This window comes from Calidris pugnax, unplaced genomic scaffold (assembly GCF_001431845.1).
Source record: "Calidris pugnax isolate Ruff unplaced genomic scaffold, ASM143184v1 scaffold276, whole genome shotgun sequence".
Classification (NCBI taxonomy): domain Eukaryota; kingdom Metazoa; phylum Chordata; class Aves; order Charadriiformes; family Scolopacidae; genus Calidris; species Calidris pugnax.
The window spans coordinates 2,350,586-2,365,741 of NW_015091112.1; the positions used below are offsets into that span (position 1 = coordinate 2,350,586).

Consider the following 15,156-nt stretch of genomic DNA (forward strand, 5'->3'; position numbering starts at 1 on the left):
AAAACAATCTGCAACTGGGGCTGCCAGCAAGGAGGAAGGAGCTGGAGCATCAGCATCCCAGCAAGACAGCAAGCGTGATGGAAAGGATAAATTCTCTGTACCCAGGGGATTCTGTTACACCAAAAATAAAGGTGGAATGGAACAAAAAGTCCTAGGAGACCTCTCTGGCGAGTATTTAGTATGAAAACGCTTTGGTCTCGCCAGAGCAAGGAGATTTGATAGTGAGATACTTACTTGGCCTGCACTTGTACCACACGAGGAGGTATTTGCCGGTTCCAGGGCACGGATCCGCGCCGAAGAGCCGGCTGTTGACGAGGAACTGGCAGCTCCGCCTGTCCTGGCACTCGTCCAGCATCTTCTGCAGCCAGGGATGCACACAGGCACGCAGGAGACAGAGAGAAACAAGAGCACGTCAGTACCTCCACCAAAGGGATCATCAAACGGAGACAAGCTGGAGCACGGGCAAGGCCATCCTCGCCTCCGCATCCATCCCCGGCTACGAGGGCAGGCAACGGTGCTTAACGCAACAGGTACCATTGTGTGTACCTAGCCATGGGCTAGGAGAGGGCTAGTACACACACTGGTTTAAGGAGCATGACGCCTTGCCCTTTCATGCATGCAAAAGGAGGGATTTGCACTGTTTTGAAAACATTTGCATGCGATTTAATCTTGGTATAAGGCAGCACCGTCCCAGGAGAAGCAGCTTCGAGGACATGGATCAGCCTTCACAGTTAAAAGCACAGACCCAAACCCCTGCCACCACCGTTCTGCTTCAGATTTCTCTGGAGATGCACAATTTTGACTGCAGCTTTCAAGAGAGCTCTTGCCCCCATTGTGTAAAAGCTTTGGTAATTGCTGGTATTCCAATAATTAGTAATTGTGGTGGGAACACTGTTACACAGCCAACTTAGTCAGTTTTTAATAGGGCTCACTCCTCTTCCCCCATGACTATCGCATTCCTTTTGGCTACGCTCAGCGAGGGCTTGCGAGTCGGAGGGTCCTCCCACCACCGGCATTTTGGGTCTTGTCCCCTTTTCTGCACTGCCTTTCCTGCACTGCTCACTCCCCACTTCCCCATTCATAACACTCATAAAAACTCCTCAGAATCCACAGGGGCAAGACATTCTGTCTCCTGCTAGAAAATAGCTTCATTAAGGAAGATTAATGATTTCTTTTAACCCTATGATCCTCTAAAGCAGTAGTGGGGGTGGGGGGGAGAATATTAAGTGGGGCAGTAATTAAGTTTTAAATTCAGCTGGATGGCTTAGGTGGTATTTATGTGCTGCTGTAGAGCCCCTAAAGTGCTAAAATTACCATAATGTTTGCCTGACACACACGAACCTGTCAGAGCATTTTGAGACCACGGAGCGAGGTAATCCACCAGCCCCACCAAGTCCCTGCGATACAGAGCTGTGAATTCCAGTCCCAAAACAATTAATTTTCACTTGTAAGGAGGCACTGGAAAAAATCTTTTCTCAGAAATTCCCCCCTAGACTCCCATGGTCTCTTTTGTCTTCTCCCTGTTCCCTTTTCTTACACCCACCTTGATGTTTGGGCTTTCCTACAATCTTATCCCTGCGCCATTAACACAAAGGCTGTTCCATCTCTACCACGCACCACCCAAAACAATTTTCTCTCTGCCCCAGTGACTACTCTTATTGAGTTCTCCCTGAACATATACATATATATATAATCTTTAGCATTATAACTCTGAATGTCACCCTCGGAACAAGAGGAACAGCAGCTGTTCCAGTTTCAAGTGCAATTTGAAACTGCCTCATTTGTGGTTGCTCATAACTTCCTAAAGCTTTCACCTTTTGGGCTAACACATGCAAGAATTCGTGCCTGCCTCAAGTCTGACCTTTATTTTAAAGTTCAAACCAAGACAATTCAGGCCTTTCTAGGGAGCAGAGAACATATGCTGTTGTTTTCCACTTACAAAGGTAATAAAATGCAGGCATCTTGTTTCAAAATACAGGGCTTAGGAGGGAAAGGCTGAAAGGTGAACGCTGAAGGAGGTGCCTGGGAGCGTTAGCCCCAACTTGACCGTCACGTTAAAATGCATAGAAACAGCACATTTTTTCCTCTGGGCTCATAAGGCTTGACTGCTCACTCAGCATGTGAAATTTAATTCAGTGCAAAATCCAATGAGTTGCAAAGGAATTTAAGCGAGGCCTCTACGCAGATACCTCTTTTGATCTCAAAAGGCAAAGAGCAACTGGAACAACTCTTGAGTGCTTCACAGAGAGAGAAAAAACCTCTCCAAATCACTGCAGACCTGCAATGATTTCCTGATACTGGACAGCCAGGGCTGTGTTTAAACCCAAGCAGTGCTAAGAATAGGGAGCAAAGGGAAAGAAGCAGCACCCCAAATGTTTTCCTTCTCACAAGGGAAGCTTTCTCCCTTCAAAGACAGCAGACACAAGGCTTTTTGGCCAACAAACCTGTTCATAGCAGATGGGTGGGATTTTCAAAAGCCTTCATCATTGCATCATAGCTGCTATTAAAACCAGTAGGAAAACCACCCTTCAGCAGAGACTGAGTCAGGCCAACAAGAAGCCTCTTTGATAACCTCAGTTTTCATCTGTCTTTAGGCTCAGCACCAGGACTGAAGGCAATTACTTGCCAACCTCAGAGAATGAAGAACATGGGCAGCCTTCACATATCATAGAATCATAGAATGGAAGGGACCTTAAAGATCATCTAGTTCCAACCCCCCTGCCCTGGGCAGGGACACCTTCCACTAGAGCAGGTTGCTCAAAGCCCCATCCAGCCTGGCCTTGAACACTTCCAGGGACAGGATATCCATGGCTTCTCTGGGCAACAGTGTCTCACCACCCTCACAGTAAAGAATTTCTTTCTAATATCTAATCTAAATCTTCCCTCTTTCAATTTAAAACCATTACCCCTCATCCTATCACTACACTCTCTGATAAAGAGTCCCTCCCCATCTCTCCTGTAGGCCCCCTTCTGGTTTTGCCACCTTATCTTGCTTTGCTGTAACTTTTGGCAGCTCTTGCTTACTCCATGTATTCCACATAAGGAAAAACTCCTGAGTTTACTTCCTGCAGTATGCAAAGTAACACAGAGCCCCAGGGAGAAGTTTGTACTTAAATTAAGGAGAAAAAGTCATCTATGCCATTGTGAGACCGTAGAAAATGGGAAGCGTTTTTAAGGCTGAATATGCCTTTTGCTAATTGGTTTTAGTGTTTATCTACAGTTTCAATTTAATTTGATAATAGCCATGACTCTGAGAAGTTATTTCATGGAGGGAGAGAAATGAGTATTTCCTTTTCATTCACATAATTCTAATGTGCCTCCCCCTGAAGGGTAACAATTTTCCTGCAAATGTAAAAAAAATCATTAAAATTTCTGATTTCCTGCTGACTGTTTGAGTAAAGTCTTAGGCGTAATGAAATATATCTATAAAGAGTAAAATAAAAAAATATGTTCAATGCTCAGTGAAATACATCAGGAAAAATGCAAATAAAATTAGCAGCGGTTGACTGAGCCATGGTCTTGATTAAAAATAAAGAACAAAGACGTTACACCAGCCCTAACATTAACTTAAAAACTTGGATGTACAATTCTCACCTGTCCTTACACACATAGAAACCTTCTTCCTCACTGCTTTCATCAGTATGTGCTATAAACTATTATCTTCTTAAACACTGTGCAACACAGCAACCCTACAAAACACGCGTGACAAGATGAGATGCTACCTGCCCTGCGGGTCCAGTGCATCTGGTGTTTACATGGACCCTTACAAACCAAAGCTTTCTGGTCTTACTCCCATAAATCAAACTTCTAGGCAATATCAGAGCTCTGGCAGATGTCGCTTCTGACGTATTTGCAGATGATCAGCTAGACTGGCACCAGGAAGGCTGTGAGTTTATTTGGTAGTGAGGGAATGTCCTGAGCTCACACAGCTATTGCTTAATGGCTTGAAAAATTTAGGCCATTCATTCTCTGTTTGCCTTGTTTTTCTGGCTGTCGCTGTCAGATGTAGAGGTGGGAAAACACAACCACAAAACCAAACAATCTGAAGTGCACAAACAATCTGAACTTGCACAGAAATAGTAGTGGACACGCAGATTCATCCCTAACTGGGATATATAATCAGGTGTTTATGGCACTGCCACCTGGTAGACCCCTGACTAATGCAAAATAAAGTCGCATTGGATTAAATTGTATTATAAAAATCACTCCAACTGAAGAAGGTGGAGGAGGAATTCCTGTCTGGCATGAAAGGGGAGGGAAGACACATTAATTGCATTGTGCCATTTTATAATTGCGTTCCAGTGGTAAATCAAGCCTGAGGGCTGACAGCCAGCGCTCAGGAGGGAAGTTGCGGCTGTTTAAACCCATTCCATTCTCTGGTTCATGATTGAGCTAAGAAGCTGCAAGATTTAGAGGAGATAAGAAAGCAAGAAATGTGAATTCAAGTAAAACAAACACTAATCTAACTCCTGTTATTTATGCCCTGGACTAATCTCACTGCGGTGACCCAGCTCCTAAAGCAAGGGCAGCCTCAAGCTCAAAACCATGTCTTTCTAGTGGGCATTGTGGATGAAACACATTTCTTGTGCTCATTTTGTTGTGCTCATTAGCTAAGTAATTGCTTGTGCTCATTAGATAACAGCCTTTTAAATCTGGGACTGGATGCGAGCTCTGCAAGAAGGCTGTCCTCGGCCATTCCCAAGGGTACACTCGTTTTTATTCTGTCTCTTCAAATCACTCTTCAAGAAGCACTTCCCCTGCACACTTAAAATAAACCACAACTGAGCTTAACACCCAAGGCAATTTAACTTATCTCAGTTCTCGGTCCCTTGTAGAAGTTCATAGATTCAACACACTTGGGGTGAAACTTTGGAGCCATAGAAGCCAATGGTGAAACTCAACGGGAACTAGGATTTTGCCAGAGGGCTGCTCTCTGTACAGCCTCCATCATCAAAGGAACATCAGGAGGACTGCAGGGCATGTCAGTCAGGCATGAAATTACATAGAGGAACCCCACTAAATAATTGCCCAAATTGTGTGTTGCTGAGGAGAATAACTCAGAGAGCAAACTGCGTGAATGGATCAGAGCTGCGTGCAGTTAAAGAAGATTTGTACTAAGAATTTTACTTAAGAAGATACAAGTAATTTTAAAAAATACAATGAAGTATTTTTAGGTCAAATTCAGTACAGATATAGCCATTATGATGAAGTTACATCAACACCTATATTTGGTGCACCTCTATGAGTTTTGCAATGAGAGGGAGTAAATAAAACAAGGCAGCATGAAGTCTCCCTACAAAGCCATGCAGTGCAATCACAGAATCATTTATGTTGGAAGGGACCTTTAAGATTGAGTCCAACCATCAACCTAACGCTGCCAAAATCACCACTAACCCATGTCCCTCAGCACCACATATACACGTCTTTTAAACACCTCCAGGGATGGCGATTCCACCGCTTCCCTGGGCAGCCTGTTCCAATGTTTGATAAACCTTCTGGTGAAAAAATGCATTCATAATGGCTTCATGTCATGTTTCATTTGAATTTTGATACTGTTTTAGATACCCCTGAATGTTGGTATTAGTTTAAAATTACTAAGTTTACAGTCTGTTGTAAATTGCAAATTTATTTATAGGTCTTTTTTTTCCAATTATGTGAAGATTGCACTTTCATCTCTATTCATTCACACAAATTACGGAGCCCATGAGGATTTTCCAAGGACCAGCAACAGAGAAGGACAGACTACAGGAGGAAGTGAAATCCTTGTTGATGGTTACCTGCCTATGGCTTCATCAGGCAACCTTCCCAGCCTGCTCCACTAGAAAGCAATTCAGTTTTGCCCAAATTATCACATCCAATCTGTGCACCACATGAAGAAGAGATCAAAGGCCCCGAATCCTGGCTGCTGATCTATGGCAGGTTTTAGTACTCTAGCAGCTATCTCTTATCACTCTCCCATGGACCTTGCAACGATCACAGAGTCAGCAGGAGGGAACTATGCCCACACGTTTGGTGACTCGCATTAACACCCCAGTCTGTGAAATAAAGAGCTGAAAACTGGGCACACGTTCCCTTTCACCAGCTCTGCTACGGGAGTAGTAAGCGCCAGCAGGGCAGTAGGACAGGCAGAACCAGGCTGGGATGTTAAAACAGGACAGCAAGGTTCACCAGAGCTCCTCCAGCAGAGCCTTGAAAGAGCCCAGAGACAGGGATTCACAAAGAGCAGGAACATGCTCAGCAAATAGAAGGGCCCGATAAAAGCTGCATTACAAATATCACCTAATTAACCATTACCTACGTTTCCTAACAGTGGGAAACTTAATCTGTATGCGGGGTCAACTTCAAAGGGAGAGGAGGTCCGAGCTTAAGAAACACAAAAGGATGCATAACCAAAAGTCATGGGATTAAAGAAAGGGAAAGCTTAAAATACAAAGTGGAAAAAAAATCATTGAGAGCAAACCATTACACTGTCAAGCAAGGTCTTAGTGGCAATGATGGAAGCCCCGTGACTTGGAAAGTTTAAATTTAGAGTAAACAAGGCATTAGGAGGCTTATACCCCGGGGAGCCGTCCTGCCTCATCAGGGAGACAGCCTGCACCGGCCACCTCTGCCTCCAGTGTCTCTTCTTCTGCAGTACATACACGCTGCTCTGATGAGCTATTTCATTCAAGCCAAAGATTTCAAAGATACGGCAATTTAGAGATTATCTGTGACCCCCGCATCACGCAGTTCTTCTACTTGCAAATAATTAGCTGGGGGAGCTGCTTGCCAGAGAGTTCTATTTCAGCCTGGGCAAGATTCATGAATGAAGCTGCTGCAATGGTTCTGTGATTTGTTAAGAGCCACTCTGGCACTACAGTAACCTCCTCCGGACCCTGAGCTCACTGCTCACCATCCTCTGCAATGCAACTACTACAGTCTGATGAAGAGTTGCCTGAGCTGCTCTTTAATTCACTGACGTTTCTGTGGCTGAAACTTTCCTTGTTCAAACTCCCTGTAAGCTGAGGAGAACTTCTCATATACAGCATGGCAAATGGTGGGTTCTCCTCCAAGCGGTACTGACGACTGTTATTCTTCCTTTCTATCTTTTTCCTCCCTCTTTCCCCTTGACCACCATCATCTTATAGATATTCAGAGTCATAAGAAGTTTATATAGTGCCAATACAGTGGGACCCTCACTCTTGTTGAGTCTGTAACACATCAGTAGGACCATACAATATCCCATGACTGGCCATGACAGGAGCCACTATCCTTGGCCTACCAAGACACCCAGAGCAGTTGCACCCTTTTCTTCTGCTTTGTATTTTACTCCCCCACACTGCTAATCCGGGGGGGGGGGAAATAAAAGAAACTGTAACGCACACACACGCCTTCCAGCCCCATCATTTTATGATCAAGTGACCCGTGCTTTGAGAGTCACGCAGCTACTGGAAAGTTCATCTCATCTTTCACCAGAGGTCAGTTCCCCTTTGCTTTCTATCACACAAACCTTCCTGGTAGGTACAAATAAGAAGTGGGGGAGAAAGGCTCAGGCATCCTGTGCTCAGCATGCAAGGAATCTGCTCCCTTTTGTACCGCTGCCTCACAGGCTGCTGGAGGGACAGCAGGAGATGGTGACAGCAAAGGTGTCCCGTATCTCTCTTAAAGCACGAAAGGAAATACCACACCAGCAGCACTAGTGATTCCTGTCACCAAGGACTGGTTGTCCTGGAGAGCGTTGAAAGGGACCGGGGCACAGGCCATGCCTAGGCTCCCTCCCCAGGCAGGCTAGTCTTTCCAAGGAGAGGCATGACAGCTCCAGAGCACCTTCTGAGCATGGCTCCTCGCAGGAAAAAAAAAAATCACACCATAAAACATTGCCCTCTGAAGTGCAGTTTCCTGCTGATCTCAGTACGTGCGTGTATGAAGACAGAAGTTTGCCTACAGTTAGTCTTTGATAAATACCTGGGAGCAGACACGCCACACATAAGTGCCTTTCCAGGGCTTTTTATTTTCTTTCTAAATAAGCTTTGCTCCAGGGCTTTCTGTTTTCCTTCTAAATAAGCTGTGCGTTTGCTTTGCTGTCATTCTGAGGATATTGCAGGTAATCTGCTGTAGAGTGTAATCTAGTTTTCTGGTATTAAGCAATAATTTTAGGCCAACCACTAAACATTCTTCCATACAGACCTTAAGTAGTTTATTTCTGAAAACAAGTGACACCAGAAATACTGATCCAGGAATGAGCGGCTGCAGAAAGTTTTATAAGCAACTTTATAAGCTACTCCAAACCTCTTCAGCTGAGCAGCTTCCTTCACGTATAAAGGTGCCTCCATGCATTTTTGCAGGCACAAGTTGTGTATTGTGAGCTTGGCTAGGAGTGATGAGGTCTTTCACTAAAGGGATTCACTTATCAGTAGGCACTTACCATTAGGCAATGCAGAACACTTAACACTTCTGTTTCTCCTTTGTCCTCTGTGCCAACATTTTTGTGTTCATATGAATAAGCATACACTGCTGCTGTATCTGTTTATCAGCTTCCTTATTTCTCCAGAGGCAAGATCTCACAAGATGTCCCCATGGCAGGGAAATGCAAATGTGTGCAGTAGCGTGAGAGGTGAGAGAACACCAGCAGAAGGAGGAGGCTAAAGCAGATGTGGATGGTCCCTAGCAGATCTCCTTGGAGTAGAAGGTGTCTCCAGATGTTCCCATGTCACCCCCTGCTGTGCAGCAATGTAATTTAGCTTCTTCTGCCTACTCTCACACTAAAAAAATCAGACATCAGGCAGATTAAAAATGGGCTTGACCAACCCTATCTGGGTGACTTGGGACAGAGCAAGAGAAAAACTCCAGTCTGAATGCCCAAATTCTTTGTGCAATTAGAAATCTCCCACTGAATCTGACACTACAGTGTTAGAATAACAGAAACGTGTAGTTTGGGGTCACTGCCTTAATGTCTCGGACACGCTCTCCCAAGTGGTCTGCATTTCATTTCAAACAAAAACAAGTGACTAAAGCAAGGGATCCTGGCAGCCAACCACCTAAGGCTGGATTAATAGTGATTGTCTTAGTGTAATCAACCCTTTCTTTTCCCCTCTTAACATAGAAACAATGTCTGAACTGGACGTTTACAGGGGAGAGAGCTTCTAAATGGGAACTGAATGTTACTCACAGGTAGTGTTTGCAAGGAACAGTATTAATTACTGCTCCTTACACTCCCCCCAGGCCACTCTCCAGAGAAGCAGCAAATTCATACAGTCATGGGTTTGATTAGACACAGTGATTTTATATTCTTAATTTTGAAGGGTTTGGTTTGGCTGACTTTTTAAATTACTGACAATCAGAACACACACACAAATGGTCCTGCCTGTAGCAGCCATATAACTGAGTTTCAAAACCACAAAAATACACACAATTTTCTTGTCTACAGCTTTCCAACTTTCCTACATACACGCATGTCCTACCAGTGAGGTGCAGGCAGTTTGCCATTCAGCTTGTGGAGTTTCTGGCTTATCCTTCAGAGAGGTCTCACCCTCTCCAGGATTGAGAAAGAAGACAAGATTAATCTCTGGCATTTGGATTCATTCTACCCTGGCCAAGTAGAGCACACTGAGGTATCAAAGCCAGATTTGGGGGCACCAAAGAAGCACTGTAGATCTTCTCAAAAGAGACTCAGGAACTCACCCAAGGTCCTTCAAGAAATTCGTGGCAGAACAAGAGTATGTCAGCTACTTCTCTAGCACATCTGCATCCCCCAAAATGGGTGAATAGGATTGTTCTGGTCTCAGTCATGTAACAAACTTCCCGTACAAGAGATCTGCTGCAAGACTGTCTGTAGGGAACACAATTCTCACTCTGATAAATAGGGAAGCTGTAATTACAAGAGCTACAAGTATTAAAGGCTAATAGGTAACAGCTATGAGGACATAAGGAGCTAAGCCAGGCAGGTAAAGATCTCTTTTAAATCCCTCCTGCACATAAAACCACCGCATGGAAAGCCAAAGGTTACGGTTTCCCTGTTCTCAAGTTCTTCCAGACGCCTTAAGTGGGCCACTCACCCACAATGGACAAGGCTAAGCCATCATAGCCATCAATCACGCTGGTAAACGAAATGTTTCGAGCAAATTTTTCAGTAAATCAATAAAAGAAAGAAAGGGAAGCCTAGCCTGTGCCAGAGTCTTCCGTTCGTGTTCTCCCACCCTGAACAACACAATCGCCTCTTGTCGTATTATGAACTTTCATTGTCATATCTGGGGAAACGTTCCACTGATAAGGACCATGTCCTCCCATTCTACAACTCAAGTCATTTTGTTGTGCAGTGGAAGGGCAACTGCAAATCTATTGGCTTAAGGACTACACCACAGGCAAACACCAACCCGCCAACACCCCCTGCAATTTCTTGAGAATTTACTGCTGCCATTTGGAAGCCAAAGCATTCATATCGATGTAAAAAAAAAGCTGTAAATTCCTCTTAAAAAACCCTGCATGCAAGAGTGAGAAGTGATGTGGGAAACTCTGGCTTTTAGCCAAATTATTCACTAGCCCTGTAGGTTCATTAATCTAGTACTGCTATAAATTTCTATTATGAGATATTATTGATTCATAGCCATAAACACACTGGATGCTTGAGATCTTTGCCCAAAAGTCTCTACAGTCCCTGCACTTGGAAAGACTAGCTCTTACTTCAACATTTATTCAACTCATCTCAACAACATCAGCCAACTGATGTTTCTAATTTTAGTTGTTCCTACTGACAGTTGAGTAACGCTGGCACTTTCCAAATAATCCTTTGATTTGATGACATCACATGTGCTCTTGGGAGGATACATATAGTCAACATCCCCTACACAAATGGACAGAACTGATTAACTAATGATGTGTGGGAGATTACAAGCTTAACTGATGTATGGTGGTAGATGTCCCTTCCCTGGAAACATTCAGGATCAGGTTGGACAGGGCTCTGAGCAACCTGATCTAGTTGAAGATGTCCCTGTTCATTGAAGGGGGTTGAATTTGATGACATTTAAAGGGGCCTTCCAACCCAAACTATTCTATGATCACTTACAGTGGTCTAAGAAGCAGAAGAGTCAGAGGACATAAAGCCAAAGATTCTCTCTGGGGTTTAAATTACCAGGGTAAAAGCCTCTTGAAATAGGATCAGTTCTGAAGTACAAAAAACACCACAGCAACTTCTGAATGTGTTGAAAAAGCTAACCATTGGGAAGGAAAACTATAAAAAAAAAAGTATCTTTGAACCTAGTCAAACATAACATAGTCTTGCACTGTAATTCTGTTTCAACCACGTTCCTGGACTGTTACTGACTAGAGTTGCAGCAAAATTAAGAAATTCATCGCAAAATCTAATTCAGTCCTGACTAAACTACAAGGATGAATTATCCACTTAGCTGTGTGGGATGTCAGTCTTCCCATGCTGGGTAGCACTGCTTCATACAGGTCTGTGCAGCACCAGCACAGAGAGCTGCTGCCTGGCCAAGGAAAGACAAAGTCCAAAATGAACGGATCCAGTTTAACATGCAGTACCTGAAGGGAAGTGCCAACTGAACAGGCAACATCTTCTTTAATTAAAGTTGCATAGGAGTGGGGGTAGCGAGAAGGACACATCTGATGACTTGGTACAATACGGCCATAAAAAGAAGACTGGATGCTGATGGTGGTTCTGTGAGGACATCTCAGGGAGACATATTCTCCATCGCAGGCATGGTCAGTGTAATTCCTTAGTACTTCTGATATGTAACCTGCAAAAACCATGACAAAAACCATCATTAGTGAAAGGTAATTAATATTTAGGTGATTTGCAGCAGTGCAGTCTAAAAACACACAACTAACAAGCAATGAGGGATGCAGATTTTATTACTTATATATGTGCAAAGGAGAGAGACAATGACATGGCAGGGGAAGGTTTGGAGATTTGGCCTTCAGACAAGTCATATATCTTTAGTGGAAGCATTATTCAGATGCTCCAAGTTTAGTGCAATCATACTATTTATTTACATTGGCATATCTGTCATGTTTACAGGAAATGCAGCTGAGCCAGACTTATCATTGAGCTCACATCTAGATACTGCATGCCATTTTTGGCCCCTCAATACAAGACAGACTTCAATTAACTGGAGTAAGTTCAACAGAGGGCCACCAAAATGGTTGGGAGGTGGAGCAATTGCCCTGTAAAAGTGGCTTGTTCAGCCTGGAGAAGAGACAGCTACAGGGAGGTTATCAAGGAGATGAGCCAGGCTTTTCACAGTGGTGCCTGGTAGGAGAATGAGAGATAGCAAGCACAAGATGAAACAAGAGAGTTTCAGACCAGGTAAATGGTCTTTTTCACTGCAAGCGCAGTCAAGCAGTGGAGCAGGTTGCCCAGAGAAGTTGTGCAGTCTACATCCTTGTACATTTTCAAGACCGGAGTGGATAAAGCCCCTGAGCAACCTGGCCTGACCTTCTAGTCGACCCTGTTTTGAGCAGGAGGATAAACTAGAGAACTGAAGTCCTTTCAGTTTTCCCGTGAAATTTATCATCATGGGCGGGAAAGGCCCAAACAGAGCCACTAATGGTGAAATTGTGGGTTACAGCTGGTTGTATTCTATCATGGCACACCAGACAAATCTTTGGTCTCCCTTGACAGTATACCATTTTAATTCTTCTGATTGCAACTTCTGTTCCAAGCCTTTGACACAAAAGCTTTGCTTTCTCTCCAGTTGTGCAAAGTTTCAATCTTTTTAGAAGGAAAACAGTATGCAGAACCAAATCCCTCCTTGTTTGTTAGAGGATGACGTTATTCACAATAATAAAGTCATTAACAAGAATAAAGCGTGGGGACAAAGCCTCGTTAAAGTTACACCGAGTTGAAAGGGCTGATTGCAGTCAGGTTGCCATGGCAACTGCCAAACAAATCCTGACTTTGCCACACTCACACATGAGGGGAAACCACTGTGTGTTTGAGGTACATCTTAGACTTGTTTTTTTAAAAAAAATGGGTAAAATGTGACTATTCTCTTAGTATCACATAATCATAGAATAATTTAGGCTGTTACCTCTTGAACTCATCTAATCCAGCCTTCTGCTCAAAGAAAGGCCAACTTAGACCAAGTTTCCCAGGGCCTTGTCCAGTTCTAAATATCTCCAAGGATGGGGCCTCCACAACCTCTCTGGGCAACCTGTGCCAACACTTAGCAACTTTCACACTGAAAAATTTTTTCATTATGTACAATTGGGATTCCCCATGTAGTGACTTCTGTTTCTTCCCTCTGGTTCTTTCATTGTGCGCTTCAGAGAAAAGACTGGTTCCATTTCCTCTATACCATCAGGTAGTGTAAAACAGTAATTAGATCCCACTGTCCTTATTCTTTACTTTTCCTAGATTAACAGACCAGCTCCCTCAGCCTCTTATTATTTATCATGTGTTCCACTACCCTTGCCTTCTTGGCAGCCAAAGGGTCTCTCTCCAGCTTCTCAACTACTGTGGGGCCAGCTTGGTATGCAGTTACCCTTCATGGCTGCAAGGTGCACTGCTTCCTCACATTTATCATCCTCTCTTCCAAGACATAATAACACACACAAACACAACTCATGTGGTTGGAGAGAATTCACGTGGCTTGCCCAGAATCATTCCAATGTCAACTATAGCTATCCTTGTAGACACACTTGTAGGGCGTATTTACTCCACTATGTTAAACACTTCTAGGAACTCTTCTCTGTCCCTAAAGCCATATCCAGCCACTTCCTCTGACTCTCCTAAGTAGTATGGCCTCATCCAGAGCTTTTACTGGGAATAGTTCTCCCTCCATACAAACATTGAAACCTAGCTCAGGACTTGTGTGAAAATACTGGTCCAAACAAATTTTGCGGTACCTAAAACAACTACAGTCATCACTCTTAGAGATAACCAACACACACAGTAATTTAGCTTCAGCTTTCAAGCTGCCACAATGAGAGCTGGATTCTCTGATTTCCCTGAATTTTAGCCTGTAGTTCTTATTTAGCATTTCTGTAGCTACAGTGCCTAGAGGTGTGTGCCAAATAGATATTTACTCAAATCAACATATTAATTTCCAAGTCCCCAGGGCAGCATTTGCTTATAAGAAAAAGGCTGAGACACAGCCCCAGTAATTAGAGTAAGTGACTGGGCTGCACAGATCAGGGAACAGCAGCGTTTAATTTAGTGCCTTTATCCCACTTGTTCAAGGAAGCGCTCTGGGGATAAAATGAACTACTGGAGTGCATCTCCTTTCCCAGTCAGTCGAGTATGTGTTCTGCGTGATGCTGTACACTTATTCCTGGAGTCAGATCAGCTCTCCTCCCTCAAAAGTAAGGCAATCGTACAAGATGGGCATCAGGAAAAGCAAACTACAAACAAAACCAGAATATAACACAAAACATTAAATCCCACTTCACACTGTTACTCCAGCACATTAGGACTTTTCCCTGAGGCTGACCTATTAGGGAGCCTGAGAAAAACAACCGAAGTGCAGTCAAGACTCTACTGGCTTCTCTGAATATTCAATTATTTTGTCAGAATAGCCATCCTACAACATGCCTTTTATATTACCAACTCAGGATCAGGGAAGGAGGGAAGGTTTCAACCCCTGCAATTAGCACAGATCACTTGTTGAAACAACTCCTTCCTCTTGTCTTCCATCAGCAATCTCAAAATAACTTGAGTTCATTCAAGCTCAAGATATTGAAGGGATTGAATGCTTTGATGGTGAGTAGCTAATAATAAACAAAGCACAATGTCTGAAACATCTGGCTCTGACCACTGTCAGAGAGAAGATACTGGATTAGGCATGGCCATGATCAGGGATGACATGATGTTCTTCAGAGCATAACAAAGTGGCTGTAGAGAACTAATGGTCGTTTTTTCCCCTCTTTAAGTGTGCCACATTTGCACTATGTTCATTCCTAGTTCTTTTGAAAGCATTGGCATTTCTTTACCCATTGATTCATGGTTCAGTAACTTAAAATCTGAATTGTTCTCAGCATCCTTGCTGAATTTTTGGTAACAACTCTCCAGTGACCTTTTGTACCACTACGTGTGGTACCAGGGAGGGAATTACTGGGATGCTCTTTCCTGAATGAAATGCATAAACATGTAGCCAATGCCAGGTGTTTGAGGACTTCAATGGCACTTGTACACAAAGGTAAGAAGCACTTCATAAGTACATG

General features: G+C 43.6%; 1 protein-coding gene across 2 annotated transcripts in view; it reads right to left on the reverse strand.

Moving 5' to 3' along the window:
- EVA1A (eva-1 homolog A (C. elegans)) overlaps positions 1-15,156 on the reverse strand; it is a 223,705-nt gene that overhangs the window by 152,944 nt on the left and 55,605 nt on the right. For both annotated transcript variants that reach the window (XM_014958183.1, XM_014958182.1), the window contains exons 2-3: positions 11,518-11,732; positions 235-358 (exon numbers count right to left, since the gene is read on the reverse strand). In XM_014958183.1, the coding sequence (XP_014813669.1) occupies positions 235-358; positions 11,518-11,732 (339 nt within the window). The remainder of the gene's footprint in view (positions 1-234; positions 359-11,517; positions 11,733-15,156) is intronic.